Source organism: Carettochelys insculpta, chromosome 23, assembly GCF_033958435.1.
Source record: "Carettochelys insculpta isolate YL-2023 chromosome 23, ASM3395843v1, whole genome shotgun sequence".
Classification (NCBI taxonomy): domain Eukaryota; kingdom Metazoa; phylum Chordata; order Testudines; family Carettochelyidae; genus Carettochelys; species Carettochelys insculpta.
The window spans coordinates 7,418,836-7,438,220 of NC_134159.1; the positions used below are offsets into that span (position 1 = coordinate 7,418,836).

The following is a 19,385-nucleotide window of genomic DNA, read 5'->3' on the forward strand; positions in this document are numbered from 1 at the left end:
TTGCCCCAGCACAGACTTGCAACCTGCCTTTATTTTTTTTTTCTTTTCACAAACGAGTGAACTGTAAGCATGCCCCAACTGGGGTCGACTGTTGTCCAACTGATCTACATATATTACTTTCCCACAACTGATGCTGTGGAGATATGTATTAAACATGTCTGTGATGTATGAACTTGCTCACGGTTCAAACTCCTCAACGTCTGGTCCAGACGTAGTTGGCTTTCTGTGAAACCTGACAAATTCTGACCATTTGAAAGCTGCAGTGAGGCCCTGGAAACACTGCAGCTCCACAAGTCCCACAAGGTGGATTTAGCACTGGACGCTCATACCGCCGGGGGCGGGCTGTGCCGCATTTTGCATGAGGAACACCGGCTCGGGTCTAGCATTCTGCTGCCTGCTACCTTCTCGCTTACGGTGGGCACTGGCCCCTTTAAAGGGAGATGAGCTCGGCCCTCTGCTCGCTCTGGCTGAGCCTTCTTCCCATACGTGAAGGGGCGGAGCTAGTCGTGAGCGAGCTCCATGTTCCGCCCCCATGAGAGAGGTGAGCCCGCCTGGGCCAATGGGAGCGTAGTCGGGGTAGTACAGCTGGCCCTGCCTCGGCGAGGCCTACCTAGTCACTCACCGGCCCAGCGAAGGGAGCTGTCGGCGCCATGGCACAGTGAGTTCCGGGGCCCGTCGGGGAGACTCGCCCGGCTGCTGGCTGACCCATACGCGGAGCCGCCACCGAGCGACCAGGGGCCTGGCGCTGTGCCTGCCTGAGCTGGGCGGGCGGGGAGCTCGGGGCGCCGGGTTTGCCTGGCCGCGCATGGGCGTGATCTGCAGTGCGCTGGTGGCCGAGCATCAGCCCCGGGGAATGGCTAGGCGGGCTGCGGGGGGAGGACAATATCCTTGCGCGTCTGGGCGATGGCGGGTAGGAGGTTAGACCGGATCAGCATCTGGTTTTCAACTTTTTCATTGGGGGATCCCCTCAACAGTTCCGAGTGTGAGGTGCGGACGCCGCTGGAAATCTTAGACATGGTTTCACAGTCATAGGGCTGGAAGGGACCTCAGGAGGCCATCTAGTACAGCCCTCGCTAGGTAAAGCATTCTAGTGCTTCACCACCCTCCTGGGGAAATAGTTTTTCCTGATATCCAACCTACTCTTCTCCTAAGGTAACTTCAGAGCATTGCTCTTTATTCTGTCATCCACCACTACTGAGAGAGGTGTCTTTCCATCCTCTTTAGAGTCCCTCTTCCGGAAGTTGAAGGCTGCTATTAAATCACCCCTCAGTCTTCTCTTCTGCAAACTAAATAAGCCCAAATCCCTCAGCCTCTCCTCATAGCTCATGTGCTCCAGTCCGCTAATCATTTTTGTTGCCCTCCACTGAACCAGCTCCAGCACATCCACATCCTTTTTATACCGGGGGCCCCCAAAACTGAACACAATATTCCAGATGTGGTCTCACCAGTACCAAATAGAGGGGAATAGCCAGTTTTCTAGATATGCTCACAATGCTTCTCCTCTGGTTTGCTAATCCTCCACCACCCGCAGGGTCCATGGACCACAGGTTGAAAACCCTGGTCTCTTCTGGCCTTGGAGGCTGTGACTGTTTTTTCTTTCGGGAGCTGAGAGGGGGGATTCCCCCTTCTGCCCCACACCCTCAGAGTGGAACCATCTTGCTCAGACTTTGATCTGGGCCTTCCATGGCCCATTCCACAGTGATGCCCAGAAACCAGTGTCATGGGCTGTTGTCAGGTAGGATTGAGGGAGGTAGTTGTGAAAAGTTTGGCTTAGCACACTCAGGTGAGAGTGTTTCAGTATTCGATGAGAGCTGGTTGTTACCTTTATTAACTACTTTAACGGCACTCAGGCTCTCTACTAACACACTAGAAAGTCATGTGTCACCTTAGAGAGTTATTAGAGCATAAACTTTTATGGTTAAAACCCACTTCATTTGATGAGTTGGAGTGGAAATTACAGACCCATGCCTCAAATTTCCACTCCAACTTACCTGATGAAGTGGGTTTTACCCATGAAAGTTTATGCCCTAATAAATCTGTGAGTCTCTGAGGTGCCACACTTAGTCCTCATTGTGTTTGCACGCACAGACTAACACTGGTCCCCCTCAGAGACAACAGGAAGATATTAGTAATTCACTTTGTTGTCCAAACACACACTCCAAGAGCTCTATTGTATATCAGGAGCTAGTCAGAAAATATGTGGATTCTGTTTTGTCTAGCTAAAATTCTCTTCAGTTATTTCACTTTTTCCCCTAATTTAATTTGAGAAATGTTACTTTGCAGAAAAATGCAAACAAATATATCGGTAACTCATAGAGGAAGTTATTAAGTTACAGGTGGACCTGTGCATAGCAAAGAGCACGAACAGAAAAGAAAAAAAAATAAAGGCAGGTTGCAAGTCTGTGCTGGGGTAGTGCTACTCTCCTGTCTGAAATGTTAGGTAGTTTGCATGTTCTGCACGCGAAGAGAAATGTTTCTCCCCTGCTGATCTTTCCATAGAATATATAATACAACCTTTCATTTCCTGCCGCAGAGATCGGGGTGTGGGAGGGGACAGACAAGATAATTTCTAAAACAAATGGAGCCATCAAGGTGATAGAAGAGGGAGATTTCTGACAGAGTGAGGAGGGGCTGGGGCAGGGTGACATGCATATGAAACTCGGTTGTGTGCACAATTTTCTCCTGTATAAGGCAGCTCCTCTCTAATCTGCATGGTTTGGGGAAGTTGGTGGCTCTAGTAGCTCCTCCCAGCTTCTTTCTTCAGTGTACTGTGCAGTAAACCACAGGATGTTGGAGAGAGAACATAACCAAGTGGCTCAGTGAGCTGGATTTTGACCAGTTGAAGGGGACTGAGATTCTTTATTCTAAGCCTGAAGCAAAATCCAAGTGCTGTTGAGTGTGGATCCCTGACCTTAAGAAACTGACATCTGCAGTATTGATTGCTGTGTCATCCTGAAACAAGGATGGGGCTGTTCCTTCTTGTATAAGTCCCTTATGTCCCCATTAGCTCTCTCTAAATTGGTCTCCAGCACCATTGCCTCCCTGCACTGTTGCTGGGACAGTGATTATAACCTGGGAGAGCCTCCTCAGCTCCTGGTGGAATGCAGCAAAACACAGAAATGCAAAGTGATGTCCAGCTGTTGTGTGTAATAGTGTAATTGGGTTAGCACTGAGTCCATCTGGCACAATATCTCCTCTTGCTCCTCCTGTCCTCTCCAGTTGCTTTCCAGGAGGGAAGATATTTTCTTGCTTTCTTCTGGCCAGGGTCTGTTTGCCTTGGTAGCTGGGATAGGAATCCTGGCAGCACAAGATCACTTGGTGTGCCTTATGGGAAGCTCTTCTGTGCTCACCTCTCTACTAAAATCCTTAGTCATGTGGGCTCACGCTGTTAGGGTGTTCTAGCATTTAGAGAAGCAGGGAGAATGCATGTACCCTCTCACCAGCACCACGTTCACAGGACAGTGCAGGAGGCCAAAAGAGACCCCAAAGAGAGAGTTATTAATGGTAATTGGGATCTTGCTGACATTGGTGCGTTCTTCTACTTTCCAGAGCTGACATTGCTTTGATTGGATTGGCTGTAATGGGTCAGAATCTGATTTTAAACATGAACGACCATGGCTTTGTGGTGAGTGAAGAGAATTGTCATTTCCAAGGGCTGACTATCCCGTGTGTCTAAGCAGCTGGGCCTTTTAATTTGTATGGGAGGTGGTGTGTATGGCCGGCAAAAGGAACTATGGCCTGAGATCAGATTCTTTCCCTTTAATCATGGCCTTTGCTACTGGCCTTTCTGGTTCATAAAGGGGCTGCAGGGCAGGGCTGTGCTCATCTGTGTCCAGCCAGGAATTGAGATCACATGGGGTTTGGGTAGATATGTTCTAATTACGCTTGGAATATCCTGTTCGTGACTGAACCTAACATAAAGATGTACAGCAGCACTGCAGGGGTGTCACTGGCGTGGATTTTTGGAGGAAGGAAGCAGGAGAGCAGTATATAGTGGTGAGGCTAGTCAGCTATGGTGTTTGATGTGGACAGCATCACATCGGGAGGTGTCACAGCCAGGGTTTCTGCTTTCACAGGTCTGTGCATTTAACCGGACGGTTTCCAAAGTGGATGCCTTTCTGGCAAATGAAGCTAAAGGAACCAAAGTGATTGGGGCTCACAGCTTGCAGGAGATGGTCTCCACACTGAAAAAGCCTCGACGGGTGATTTTGCTGGTGAAGGCTGGATCTGCAGTGGATGATTTCATCAAAAGCCTGGTGAGAACAGATTCCTTCCTAGCAGCTATTGGCCCCTTGTCCTTTGCTGTCCTCATGCCAGCTTCACAGCTCCATTGTTGCAGAAACAGTCTCTCACACAGATAGCTTGGCATTGCTTAAAGGTATTTGTGTATGAAAACCTGTGGGAATTAAAATCAGTCAGTAGACTGCCTTAATATAAAGGTTTGATTGGTTATTGCAGAGGCATCTCAAAGAGTTTTACAGATGCTAAGTACTACCAAGTGGATACAGTGATGCCTCTGCTTTATAGATGAGAAAAATATGCACACTTAACCCTCCCCTTTGGATTTTGTTTCTGAGGAGTCCAATCTTGTGAGGAGCCCTTAGTAAATCTGGCTCATAAAAGATTGTGATTAGTGCAGTACCATCTGGAACAGGTTCTGATGAGTTTATTTGGACCTTCAGGAGATCTCAACTGCAGGTTCCTTCTGAGCTTTTCCCTATGTGCACCAAATAATAATGCTGATTGACCTGATTTTTTTTTTCTGGTTGCAGGTGCCATTGCTAGAAACTGGAGACATCATAATCGATGGTGGGAATTCTGAATACAGGGACACCACAGTAAGCCTGATACTGCATTCTAGACCATCTTCCCCTTAGTGAATGTGCTGAGAATCTCCTGCCAGTGGTTCTTGACTCCCTGAAAGTAGCTCAAGCATTGCTATATACATGAATTCCTTCTACTCTTCTGTTTGATGGGAACCAAACCAAATTCTGTCTGTGACCCCTTTAGCAACAGACCTGTTAAAACACTGTGGCCGTGTCTACACTAGCCCCAAACTTCGAAATGGCCATGCAAATGGCCATTTTGAAGTTTACTAATAAAGCGCTGAAATGCATATTCAGCGCTTCATTAGCATGTGGGCGGCCGCGGCACTTCGAAATTGCTGCGCCTCGCTGCCGCGCGTCTCGTCCCAACAGGGCTCCTTTTCGAAAGGACCCCGCCTACTTCGAAGTCCCCTTATTCCCATCAGCTCATGGGAATAAGGGGACTTCGAAGTAGGCGGGGTCCTTTCGAAAAGGAGCCTGTCGGGACGAGACACGCGGCGGCGAGGTGCGGCAATTTCGAAGTGCCACGGCCGCCCGCATGCTAATGAAGCGCTAATATGCATTTCAGCGCTTCATTACTAAACTTCGAAATGGCCATTTCGAAGTTTGGGGCTCATAGACGTAGCCTGTGTCAGGTTGCTAGTTCCATACTGCAGAGGACCTGTGAAAGGTATATGTTTGTGTTCAGAAATAAAGCAATAAAAACACTGGCTTCATTAGAACATAGCCCCTCTGAAAACACGTCTTCTAGTCTGTGCTGCTCTAGGGTCTCAAACCTCATCAAAGAGAGTTAAGGAAGTCAGGAGGTTTATGGCAGAGTTGCTGCTTGACAGGAACATGAGGCCACAGACTATATGCTGGTGGGCAAAATCAGCATAATTCCATTGGCCATGTATTCTGTGAACATGGGAATGGTACAAGAATCACACACTTGGATAAAACTGCCAAGTGCCAAGGGATGGCTGTACTTGTAGTGATACCTGACATGCTACAAGTCAGCTGTTCCTGTTGCCTTGCTCATAGAATAAGAGAGGCCTGTTAAATGAGCTGCTGATGTTGTGTCTGTAGCTTTTTTCACCTGGGCATGCCATTGCAACTCTCAAGGGTGGATTAATCCTCCTAATGCTGCCTCTTTGCCCCAGGAAGTAAATTGATACTATCATCCCAGCTAAAGAAATCAAGACAAAGAGCTTGTGACATGACCAAAACCATGGAAGAAATTAGCATCAGGGTCAGAATTAACTTTCAGGAGCCTCTGACTCCTGCTCCTGAGCTCCAGCCACTAGGCCACGCCTCTGTCCCATGAAGAGAGCATCGGTGTTCATGGTGCAGCGCTCTTTTTCTCTGCTTACTGAGCTCATTGGCTCCACTTGCACACAGCTTGTGTCACCTGGCACGTAAAGCTCTGAGCCTTTGCAAGCCCAGGGTTCCCATTTGTCAGTGTGACATCCTCACACACAAAGGGCCAAGTCCTTATCTTCTCTTTGCAAGGACCCATGTCAGTGTGGGGGAGCAAGGGGAAGTTTCCTAATGTTCAGAATGCAACCTCTGCAAGTTCCTCTTTGATGCCACGACTAAAGCAGAACTCTGAAAACATGATATTTAGGCCCCAGTAATGTCATATCTGTCCTGATCCCATGAGTGCTTGGAGTAACAGGCAGGATTCACCCTCTTCTGTTTCAGAAAAGCGTTTTAAAAAATATTTCTCTTTCTCCCACTCAGAGGCGGTGTAAAGAACTCCGGGAAAAGGGCATCTTGTTCGTAGGAAGTGGTGTGAGTGGTGGAGAGGATGGAGCCAGATATGGACCCTCACTCATGCCAGGAGGAGACAAAGAGGCTTGGTAAGTACCAACCCTGCCTCTCCTACTAGCTACTCCTGCAGTTTGGTTGGTGTAATGAGGACATCTCCTGTGGATGTTGGCAGTATTCCCTTTAAGCTGAGCACTTGAGTGGCCACCCTGGAGAAATTCAGGCACCACCCAGCTGATTAGCAGAGCCGCCACAGCATGTGTTTCTATTGGTGGTGCACATCCCCATATGCCTTGGTGCACATAACAAAATTTAATCTACCCATGGATGATAAAAATTAGAGGGAACCCCGGTGTTGGGAGCTGTGTGTGTGTGTGTATCCTGACACAATTGATGTTTTCTGAAAGCTCAGCACTTCTCATCCCAGCTGAGGTCACAGGCAGCCCAGGATGTTCAAGGCAGTCAGTGTTTACTCCGTTTTCTTCTCAGCAGTGTGCAGGTGGAGGTACCTACTGTATAGAGCAGAACTGGGGGGAGGAGAATGGGCCACCTGACCAGAGATACCACAGATCTTTATTTTACTCTTGTGGGACTCTGTGGCAGCAGTGAAATTGCTAGTTATAACGTGGGCAACAACAGGAGCTGCTGCAGTGACTCAGAGCTCAAAAAGAGGCTTCAGTTTCTCTTTGGTGTCTCCAAGCTGTCCCAGGATGCATGAATTCTTGCTTCCAAACATGGTTCTTGATCTCACTTCTCCCACCTCACAGCAGTGGCTGTTTCAGGATCTGTCATGGTGGTTTTTTTCCTGTGTGTTTAGAGAGACATTTTGTTTTCTGGGCCTGTTTTGGCTCAAAGAACACGCAGCTTTAGAAATCGAAAGGTCCTGTCACTTTGCACCAGCTTTTCTTTTCAAATGAGCCTGTTCCAATTTGGTGGTTACAACAAGAGTAATCTCTGTTTTTCTTTTAATTTTGAACACCTGGGTAAATGTTATTCATTTCTTCCATCCCCACCAAGAATTCTGTCTTCCTTTCTTCCTGCATCCCACTTTTTGTTCATGTTCCTTTCAGGTGGCTCCTTTCACCCATTCCTGACTTGGTGTTCTTTGATATCATTTCATCTACTTGGCAAAACTTCCCAGTTAACATTAATTAATTAAACCACTCTTTCCAAATCATCTAAAATCGATGTGGTTAATATATAGGGCTGCAAACCAGAAAGTCTGGGTTATGTTCAAAGTCTGCCACTGACTTACTGTATAGTGTTGGGCATGACATTTAATCTGTGCCTCACCTTCCTCATCTGCAAAATGGATGGAATACTGGTTGCCTCCTTGAAGTGCTTTGATGGCCGCCTCTACAAGACAATATGTAAATGCAGTGCTTCTGGTGTTTGTTGTTTCCATGGAGTGGCTAATTCTTGGGGCATTTTGTATTTATCTTGATTTGAAGGGAGATGTCTGTTAGCCAAGTCCCCCTCACCATCTGGCCTTGGGGGTGAGATACAGTGGCTGTGTGATATTGATAAATTTTCTCTTTAAATGTTTCTCTCTGGCTGCTTGAGTTATCCTATTCTTCTCCACAGGCCTCACATCAAGAAGATATTTCAAAGCATCGCTGCTAAAGTGAACACTGGGGAACCCTGCTGTGACTGGGCAAGTATTGAGTGACATTGGTAGATCTTCGAATACGATTACATCCATTGCTTGGGTGTTTAGGCAACTGAAATCTGTGTCTATGTCTATCGCAAATACACCCTTTAGCAAAGGTTTTAGCAATCGTTTTTGCATTGATCCTTCAGTCTGCTGCACCCAGCACAGATTTGCTGTTTCGTGATGCTTCACTTTGCATGTGCTCTCTGCTCACATGGACTCAACACTGAAGTCACCATCACAGATATTTCCCTTTCTAACGGTCTCAGCAGAGACCAAGGAAGGAGGGGGTAGTAGAGAATGAACTCCCTTCTCGTCCCAGGTGAGGCATGGTGCCACGGCTGTGTGAGGGAAGCTGCCATGCTGTACAGGCTGAACCTCTCAAATCCAGAATTCTCTCATCTGGGAATATCTGTAATCTGGCATGATTTTAGGGAGCCAGATGACCACTTACCATTTACCTCTAAATGTCTTCTAAGAGCCCAGTAAGCAGTGAAAGTGCTGGTAATATGCTAGATAATATCGACCTCCCATGGTCCAATAAATTCTCTTATTTGGCACTGGTCATGTCCCAAGGGTGCTGAATGAGAGAGGTTCAAACTGTACCTGTGCATAAATAGAGCCCTGGTGCATACAGGGTACCTTTCCCCTACTACTAAATTTACAGGGTCATACTAAGCAAAGGGATGCTAGGGGCAGGTAGCAGTGGCAGCAGTGGGTCTAGAGGCACTCTGTGAAGATGTCTCTTTGGCAGGTAGGAGAAGAAGGAGCTGGACACTTTGTGAAGATGGTGCACAATGGGATTGAATACGGAGATATGCAGCTGATCTGTGAGGCGTACCACCTGATGAAGGATGTGCTGGGCATGGAACATGATGAGATGGCAACGGTGAGCCACATTCTCTCTTCTCCCCGCCCCTTCTGTTCCACCTCTGCCCTGAGCCCTAGGGGGTGACTGCTCTGCTTTGAAGACAATTAGAATGGAGCATAGCTAATGGCTGTAACAGAATCTGCTACAGATCTTCTGCTAGGGCTAGTGAGGTAAAATCCATAGACGCGAAATGGGTCAGTCTTAAACCTTGTGCATTTTTAGACCATTGTCTCAGATCATTCATTCCATGTGTGCCTTCTGTCTGGGGAACGAATCTATCTTGGTGGGATTTGAAACATTTTAACTTGTTGCTTCCTATCCCTAGTCTTGGGCTGAAGAAGCTAATGAACTGCCTCCACATGAGCCAATAATGCAGGTCACAGAGAACTCTTAAAGCAGGATGGGATTCAATAACGTGGGTTACTGATTCTTGTAGAGACCTGATTAATCTTGGAATGAGCCGTAAATAGTCAAGAGTGCCATGTCATGGAATGAGGTGTCTCCACTTCCTGTAGGGCTCAGAATTATAGTATTAGACCAGAATAGGCCAGTGTGGTTCCATTTGGAGATGGCTGCTTTGCAGCTCCATGTACCTGGGGAACCGCTGAAATGGGCAAATACTAGTTTCTCCTTTGGGCTACTGAGTAGTGGCTGGCAAGTGGGTTAAGATCATTGGTGTGTTTGAAAGAGTGTCAGTAATTTGAATGTGGATGAGTGTCCCTCTTGCAATCCCACTCTTGGTGTTTCCATCAAGGTTTTTGGAGAATGGAATAAGACAGAGCTGGACTCTTTCCTGATTGAAATCACAGCCAACATCCTGAAGTTCAGGGACTCTGATGGCAAACACCTGCTCCCAAAGATCAAGGACAGTGCAGGTCAAAAAGGCACTGGGAAGTGGACAGCCATCTCAGCCCTGGAATATGGAGTTCCTGTCACACTCATTGGTAATTGACTTGTCAATCTGATATCACTGTCTCTTGTTCTACAAGTCTAACAGCAACAGGGGGGATGGTGTAGGTTGGATATCAGAAAAAGCCCATGGGGAAGGTGTAGGTTGGATATCGGAAAAAACTATTTCACCAGGAGGGTGGTGAAGCACTGGAATGCGTTATCTAGAGAGGTGTTGGAATCTCCATCCCTAGAGGTTTTTAGGTCCCAGCTTGACAAATTTCTGGCTGAGATGATTTAGTTAGGGTTGATCTTGCTTTAGGCAGCGGGCTGGACTCAAGGACCTCCAGCCCTAGGATTCTGTGCTTCTGTCTCTGCTGTCTGTGGTCTAACTGTTAAAATCCTTCTGCCCTTTGACAATATGGCAAACTACTTCCTGATCTTTGCTTATCTTCTGTAGAAGTTCTTCCTAATCATTACTGTTCCCCTTGAACAGACAACACCTTCTGCCCCGCTTCCTCCTCTGGTATTTGCCTTCCTTAGCCGGTGGTGGCTTAACGACCTACCACTCGAGTTTGGTTCTACACTGTTCTCAGTAATCTATCCTCCCCACACACCTCATCCTGAGTCATATCACAGCCTTGAAAAAGCTTGGAATAATAAATGCCTATTATGCTACAGCAGCAGTTTCTAATAGAAATTCAAAGCTCACCAAACTTGTTGTCGTCTTTCCACATGCACTACGTTGTATTATACAAAACTTTATTAAATAATATTAGAAAAATAAATATCTTTTGGCCTTTGAATTCACATGAAACTGTGAGATGAGTTAATCACAGACACAAATATGGCAACACGACTCACTGCAGCAAAGAAGGGCTAACTATGGAAAGGCTTTGAACCCTGCATAGCCTGTAATAACCTCCCCCCGCCCTGGTCGCCTGCCGGTGCGGCTGGGGGTGGCACAGCTCCAGCCTTTCTTGTGCGACTTCCATGCAGACACCAACGCTGCCCCCAAACATCAGAGGGTGAGATACCTAACCCTGATTCTTGCCGTGTTCTGCAATGCTCCCTTTCAGCACAGGCAGTGTCAGTGCCCACAGGGGAGTGTCTGCAAATGCATACAGGCAGATTTGTTTCGTAGCTACTAACGACCGATCGTGTTGCAACTCCTTTCGCCTGCGCTAAACATCTTGAGCATGTGTGATGAATTCAAAGAATTATTTCGTATTAGTTAGTATGCATGCATGTACCACAACGCAGTGGCCTATTTGCCACATGTGGCGAGTAGCGAACATATTGCACACTGCGGTGCTCTAGCTTTATGAGAGCTTGCATCTTCCGGAAGCTGTAGGAATTATTTTCCCCACCATCCATGTAACTTTCTTCTCCCCCATTTCCAAGTGATGGTTTTAGCAGAGCTAGAGTGACAGAGTCCATCTGACTAGTTAGGGACCCTTGGGCCTTATCCACGCTAAGGCTTGAACAGCGCTAACCACAGCTGTCTTTAAAAATGAATTTTGAGCATTTTTCTGCAAGAAGCATAGCTGCCATCTTTGTGTGTTTGCACAGTTTCTCTGTGCAAGGTGAACAGAATGTTTTTACTGCTTTGGTTAGCAGAGAGTGAGACCCAAAGCTCATTGAATTCAGTGAGAATCTTTTCACTGACTTCAGCAGGCTTTGGGCAGTGTTGGTTTTTGTTTTTTTGTTTTTTAAAAGGAGATGGTACTCAGCAGGCTCTCCACCCCCATCCCCAGCCAATCCTCCTGCTGGGGCTGCCAAGGTGCCGGTACTCAGTACCAGCACAAAAAAAGCACTAGCTTTGGGTCAGGCCCATAGCATGTGCTTGAAAAGTAGCCAACCGCATACCCACATACTCACCTACCAACCGTTAATGGTTGTTTCTAGCATAGTTTCTGAGCACAGCTGTAAAATTGCTAGAGGGTTAGGGTTAGACACCCAAACTGTGTTACAGATGGGTTTAAATTCATGCTACAGTTTCTAATATGGACTTTGGGAAGTTCCAGCTGTTGTCAGGTTGCACTGTATTTTGGGGCTCTTTTCCTCACCTTCTCTTCTCTCTGCTTTTGTTTTACTATGCCCCCTTGTATCAGAAGATAAATCATATTGATCATTCCCTCTGTGGCCAGCTGAATCCAGTTTATTGGAGAAGCTTGAATGAACTGCAACAAAAAGATTTTTAGGAAGTAAGGCTGAGGCTGCTATTTGCTAAATAATCTATATATTGTAAAAAACCTTTAGTCTCTCAGAGCTTTGTTTACTTTTAGATTGTTGTATACTCCATTTGTTTGGTAAAGTTCTCTTGCTTGGGCTCCTGCTTTTGCAAGGATCCAGGATGGAGGCATTTCCCCAATATAATTCTGTCCTGCAGCAGTGCCTTGTGGGGTTAATGCTTCACAACAGTCCCTGTGCAAATATTGGCCATTCTTCGTGCAATTGCTACATCTTGTATCAGAATGACTTGCAGTTTTCTCCCTGCAGTAGAAGTCATGCATGCTCCCTGCTGTGCAAAGCAGAAGGAAACAGGTTGGGCAAGAATGAAAAGGAGTGGCTAGTTCTGATTGTGATAACTATGATGGCCTCCTACAGGGAAGTCTTGTGCAAATCTATGACTCATTGACAGGAGTATGAAAAGAGGCTTTTTTGCAACTGGAGATTCATTGTGAAGGAAGAAGGAAAGTCTTACATGCTTTCATAGTTGTCACTTCCCTGAAAGGTGACCTCAAATGCTAAAAAGTAAAAGAAACTTTAAATTCCCAGTTCCTTCCCTGAATATCTGTACAGACTTAAATGACAATGGAATATACTTTAAAATGACTTATCTTTGTGTATATGTGTTCTGCCTTTATTTATCTGCTAGGACAAGAATTCAGGGTTCTGGCTTCAAGGCAAGGGTTGATGATATTTCTTTATTCGGCAGCATTCTGAGGGGTGCATCTCCATCCCTACCTTGCTTAGTTATGTTGTATGACTCTTGCATGGGCCTCCAAATGCCAGAACTGAAGTTTTAATAGATATCCCTGGGAAGTAGATTTGTAGTATTTGTCTGTAACATTTTTGTGTGTGCTGAAGATTTCCTAGAAAAGCATCTTCAATTAATGTGCATTATCCTTGGTATTTGTGTAAGAACTTCTCTGTGCAAGGATTCCTTTAATCGCCTAACCCCATTTCTACCTAAGATATACCATGATACAAAATTGTCTCGGTTTAACTGCTGAAGGAAACGGACCAAAATATATAAGTTCCTTTCACAAATAAGGAAACAAAAATTATTGCTGCCCAGAATACCTGTCATGTCAGAGCTGCTGTATGTTGTTTTAAGAACTCTCCTTCAGGTCAAGCAATGCTGCCCAAAGCTGCTCTAGCTTGGGGCTGTGCTTTTGGCTGAACCGTCTGCTCCTTCTGGCATTCAGATAATTCATCCAGAAACCTAAGTAAATCATGCCTTGGAAGCCACCACAATGTGGACTCTCCAGATTGCCAGTTGTGGGCTGTTTCCCACTTGATCCCCCTGTCTCTTCCTCCTCCCACCCTCACTTTCTGCTATTTTTAGATCCTACCCTTCTCCATTTCTGCTGGACCTCTGTTGAACTAGCTACAGTAGATTGTGTGCAGCTCAGCTGGGTGCTTGATAAAAGGCCCTCTTCCTGTAGCCAGAGGAAATTCCCTTTGGTGTAGGTGGTGGGAGTCTTCTCATTCCCAAGCCTGGCCTTTCTTGTGTGGCAGTGTGGCCTGCTGCAGTCATCCCATCTCAGTAAATAGCTGTCCTGTGCCTTGACTCTGCATGCAGTAGGCTAAAAAGACCTCATTGTTTGGCTTGTGCTTACTAAATATCTTCTCTTCCCTTCTCTGGATAAAGGTGAGGCTGTCTTTGCACGGTGTTTGTCTTCCCTCAAGGATGAGAGGGTGCAGGCCAGCAAACGGTTGGATGGGCCCAAAATGACTCAGTTCAGTGGGAAGAAGAAAGCATTTCTGGAAGATATTCGCAAGGTGAGTCAGGGTTGCTAGCCAGAACTCTGCATTAGAATTGCAGGAAAAGAGTGAACTTGTATGTCTTAAGCCAGGGACTCCACATGGAATACGTGCTGGTTATTTTCTTGTGCTTGCCCTGCCTCCTGCCATTGGAGTCTGCTCTTGACCACCCTCCTGTCCTGTCTTGTCCATTTCTACCACTAACTGAGATGCAGCAAAATAAGGTTAACAGGGAAAACTTGTTCATGGACGAGAGAAAGATCCCAGTTAAGAAGAAGGGTGATACAGGCAAAAGACTGGGAACCAGTTGCTCTTCCCAGTCTGATCACTGGCATTGTGTGAACTTGGGCAATTTACTTCCTCATTGTGTGACTCCATTTCCCAAGTTATGCAGTGGAGATGGTACAGGTTGAACCTTTCTAATCCAGAACTCTGTCATCCATCAACATCCGTCATCCAGCATGATTTTAGTTATCCAGACAACCATGGTTCTACAAAATTTATTTACAGCCACCAGTCCTGGCTTTCAGTGTTCTGTGCTGTAATTTAGGTGTAATTTACCCCTAAATGTCTTCTGAGAGCCCAGTAAGTAGTGGAAGTGTAATAATCTGCATAGCATGAACATGAGAAAATGGTGGTGTTTTGAAGTTAGTCATCTGAATTGCACAGGAGAGAGAAATGTCAAATATCTGTTGACCTGGATCAGCTACATTCTTTGAGCTGTGAGAATGAGAAGGATTAGGCATCAGATATACTACTTAGGAGTGTTTGGGATCCAGTAAGTGAATTTCTTACATGCAATGGGAATGTTGCCCTTGAGGTGGACATTGGTGGGAATTATGTGCTTTGCTTGTGTGTCAGCTGGTAAAGTTCTTCCATCAGAGCTAGTGGGTTGCTTCCTTAAATTTTATTTGCTTCTCTTCAGGCTCTCTATGCCTCCAAGATTATCTCCTATGCTCAAGGCTTCATGTTGCTGAGACAGGCAGCCAAAGAATTTGGCTGGACAGTTAACTATGGAGCCATTGCATTGATGTGGAGGGGAGGCTGCATCATCAGAAGGTAAGAGAGCAATTGAGGCAGGAAACACTGACCAGAGCACTGACTGGTTTACCCAGTGTTGGACTGGCCCACTCAGAGATCTCTGTGGAGAATCGGTATCTTACCTGCTAATACAATACTGGAATGTTGCTGCCTGCATCAGCACAGGATTTCACTGCAGCCTGATGTCAAGTTTATTGGTGCTCAGTCAGTGCTGCTCTTCTCATTTTTTTTTTCCACCTTGTCCTTTGTCCCTTGGTGTTGGTGGTGTTCAGAATCTGTTGATAGATTGAGTTCTGTAAACCCTGTGCCTTACTGGCTGCCTGTCTAATCTCAGTCCTTAAGTACCTTGGATTCTAAGCCATTCACAGATCCCACCCCCAATACTTAATGCCAGCTTTGTGTCTGTCCTGTTTAGTGCATTCCTGGGGAAGATCAAAGACGCTTTTGACAGAAACCCTGATCTCCAGAACCTGCTATTGGACGACTTCTTTAAGAAGGCTGTGGAGGACTGTCAGGTATGTTTCTCAACGAGGCAAAGTACAAATACAACAGTTTACAAATCGAGTACATTCCTGTGCACCCCTTCTGCAATGTGGTTAGAGCCAAAAAGAGAGAAAAGGCAGAGAGAGTCTTTAAAACATCTTTTATGCAACACTCTTAATCCCAAAGAGATTTAGGTAATCCTAAATATACACACAAATACAATATATGCATCTGTGAAGCACTCATCCACTCTTGAAATGCAGCATCTCCATGGTGGGACATGCCAGCTGTTTAGCACTATCACTGCATACAATGTACAGCAGGACATGACATGTTATTGTAACAGTTGAACCTGCACCATCCTAACCCCAGTGAATCAAAATGTTATCAATCAAATTAGAATTTGGCCTCAATGCATTGGATTGGAAGGGGAGAGTGAAAGACAGAGTACGCTTGTGTGAGTGAGAGAGAGAGAGAGAGAGTGTGTGTGTGTCAGTCACAGATTTGCATTGCTTCTTTAAGTATGCTAAGCCTTTTCAGCTGAATATGCTCCTGCTGGGGCAGCTCCAAGGCAGATCACCCGAGCAGCATGGCAGTGGGGGAAGGGACAGCTGAAGTGCAGGTAGTTGAGAGCCTTGTGAGCAAACCAGTCATGGGGGAATCACCTGTCAGTTGCTCCCCGTTCTACTGGTAGGTGACCACTGATATAATAAAGGAAAATAGGGAATAAGTTTGACTGCAATGGGTAAAGTACTACCTTTATAATTTTGGCATCCAAATGTATTGAAAGCTGAGCTGAACGATTCCTAGACTATAGAACTTGGAGGCGAGGATGTACTGCAGTGCTTCCTGGACTTGCCACTATGTCAAATATAACATCTCCATGAATATCATGAAGCATTAATGTGATCTCCACAGAAGTTATTTACAGGCAAACAGATGTTCAGTTCTTTGTAGCTTTGCCCTTAGGTTACATTAATTCAGCCTCGGCTACTGTGACTCAGTTTCTAAAATATAATTTATTGACACCCGTTCAACCATTTCCTCTTCCTGGGAGCTCCATTAGTAGCACCATAAACTCTTAAGTTCACCATTCTCTTTTCACATAAAAGCCTCAGACAGGAGAGCAGTAATTTAGAAGAACTGTGGTCCTAAAAACTTTTTGTCTAATAGTTAGGTGCTCATTCTCACCACTAACTACACCCTTTGCCTTGGAAGGGGTCAGCCGTGCAGAGCTTGGCTTACAGTTTTGTAGCTAAAAATTCTGCTCTTATTAGGGTATGCAGTAGCATAATACCAACAATATACTGGGCTCTTCATTCACTAGGTCCAGGACTGTCCAAACATAAACATTCTGATTTGGGCAGGAAAGGAGTCTGATTAAAATAGATGGGCCAATTAAGTCATCTTATGATGACTCAGTTCCATTCACTAAAGCTGAATAATCTTATGCGTGTTACTAAATCAGATTTAATGTTGAGACAAAGGATTATCCACCTAACCTTTTTGAAACCTTATGTCCTTGGGAAATCATTGTGCTCTTCTTAATTAGGATTACTGAAAATGCCTTATTTGCTCCGTGTTGTGCTTATTTTATTTTTCTCCTTGGAAAGTTGTTCTCCCCGAATATATAAAAGAAGAGCATTCCTGTCTGACTTTGAGATATGATTGTGTATGTAGTGTATAGTTGTGCTTTTACTGCGTGTCTTGTTTGTTAATCCTGTCTTGCTGGGCAGCACTGTGGAGTGATTTTGTGCATGTATACTGATGAGAAAATCTGCCCCCATACGATGTTTGATTACTGTGAGTGGGAACCAGCTAGCCTAGAGACCAGTAACCTCTGCTGTAGTCCTGTACACTGCTGGCTAATTCGAGATCTGTTTCCTTTCTTCTCTTTATTCACCATCAGGACTCCTGGCGACATGTTATCAGCACTGGAGTCCAGATTGGCATTCCTATGCCCTGCTTCACCACGGCACTTTCTTTTTATGATGGGTACAGGCATGACATTCTGCCAGCTAACCTGATTCAGGTAAGCACCCTGAGACTCCACACTGAGGCCTGTGAGGCTGAAATTTCAGCCCATGCTGTTACTTCCCCACCTCCACCCTGAACAAAACAGCACATCTATAGGATCGCCTACTAAAAGCCTTTCTTCTGTATGTCCACCTCTTCTATGCATTACTCTTGGGTTTGCACCTTCAAATCTTAAATTACTGCACACTTTGATAGCAATAAAATGTAGTGTAGTTTGTTTATTTTTCCTTGTTTTTCTGCTTCTTTTCTCCAGTTTGAATCTACTTTTCTGAAAGTTTTGCTCGTGTAACAGATCACATGTACATTCTAGAAATGTTTAAGATTTGCCATAAATCCCATACAGTAAACCCCCAAAATGCACGAATTTGAGTCATGCTTAACTTGCATTAACATAAGTTAAGTGCAACTAGAAGCCTCTCTGCAGCTATCTGCCTGGCATGGCTTTTCCCAGCTGGGGGAAGCTGGGCAGACAGCCACACTGCTGGGAGAAACTATGCCACTGCAGCTGTCTGCCCCTGCAATTGTTCTCCCAGCTGGGGGAACCCAGGTGCACAGACAGGCACGCCACTGGGTCTTCTCTCTGGCTTCCCTCAGCTGGGTGAAGCTGGGGAGATGATGTGCCTGGCTCCGAGTGTGGCAGGGAGCTGAGAACAAAGTGGCAGCCTGGTTCCTGGCTCCCTGCTGCTGGCAGGATCCAGGAAATTGACCAACACTGGTCCTGGTCAGTTTCCCAGCTCCTGCAAGCAGAGGAGAGCTGGGAGCCAAGCTGCCACCTGGTCCGGGCTCCCCTTCCCTCTCTGGAGCCAGGAAACTGACCAGGGCTTGTGCTCTCATCAGTTTCCTGGCTCCACCAGAGTTATGCTGGAAATTTGACTTATGTGGGGGTGGATTGTGAGAAGGCAACCCCCATGCAAGTCTTGGATCTACTGTAAATTTTAAAATGTGTCACTCAGATAACTACATACAGAGGTGGGATGTAAGATGCAGTGCCTCAGTGATGTTGATATATGTGTTGTTCCTGTGTTTCATCTTCTAGGCACAACGTGATTACTTTGGTGCTCATACCTATGAACTCTTATCAAAACCAGGAGAGTTTATCCACACTAACTGGACAGGTCATGGAGGAAACGTGTCCTCTTCATCCTACAATGCCTAGTGGAAATATTTCATCTGGAAGCCAAGATACTGTAGTTCTGAGACATTCCTTTGGCTAGCAACTCTTAGCTTATGCTGCATTTAGCTAGAGTTTGTCTGGGCATTTTTATAATAACATGTACGTGTGTCTTGGAAGGACAGCAAATAAACTCATTTATGAATGTATAGTGGGGTGTTTTCTACTCTTCCTGTTCTTTATTCTCTTAGGTTAGATGACCAGAAACATGGATTGGTTCATGGAATACATTAATAGCCCATTCTTATTCTGTATTCTTATTGTTTGTGAGCTTTAAGAGTTTCACTAACCATGTTGATAAAGAATGACTGAAATGCGGCTCCCTTGCAAGTAGAGGGTGGCAAACCATCAGTACAAAGGAACACTGCACAATGGTGGAGAGAGAGAATGGAAGTGCAGTAAGATTTTTAATAGCCCTTCAGCGCAGGAAAGATCTTTGTTCTAAAGGTCTTATTTTAAAGCACTCTTTCTCTAAATATACCATCTTCAGCCCCATATATCTTCCTTGGAAGTATGAAGGGCTGAATTGATCTAGGATAAATTCAAACCTCTGGGTGCAAGGACTCTAAATATTTTGAAACAGATACTGAAGTCATTAAGCTATCCCTTGGCTTTAGCTCCCCTGCTATGCTGGAAGGTCAGCTAATGCTTTTTTACAATTTGTTTTTTAAAATG

At 45.6% G+C, this 19,385-nt stretch overlaps 1 protein-coding gene across 1 annotated transcript; it reads left to right on the forward strand.

Moving 5' to 3' along the window:
* The first annotated feature begins 520 nt into the window (after positions 1–520).
* PGD (phosphogluconate dehydrogenase) lies at positions 521–18,853 on the forward strand. Its single transcript, XM_075018098.1, has 13 exons — positions 521–658; positions 3,550–3,625; positions 4,077–4,256; positions 4,773–4,838; positions 6,549–6,667; positions 8,160–8,229; positions 8,981–9,115; positions 9,852–10,041; positions 13,866–13,996; positions 14,904–15,037; positions 15,435–15,534; positions 17,412–17,534; positions 18,576–18,853. The coding sequence occupies exons 1-13, from the start codon at positions 651–653 to the stop codon at positions 18,693–18,695; spliced, it is 1,452 nt and encodes a 483-aa protein (XP_074874199.1). The 5' UTR covers positions 521–650; the 3' UTR covers positions 18,696–18,853.
* The last annotated feature ends 532 nt before the right edge of the window (positions 18,854–19,385 follow it).

Coding starts and splice junctions, on each gene's coding strand:
- PGD (XM_075018098.1), top strand. Junction 9,116..9,851: donor AACATGATGAGATGGCAACG/GTGAGCCACATT, acceptor GTTTCCATCAAG/GTTTTTGGAGAATGGAATAA. Junction 17,535..18,575: donor TGCCAGCTAACCTGATTCAG/GTAAGCACCCTG, acceptor TTCATCTTCTAG/GCACAACGTGATTACTTTGG.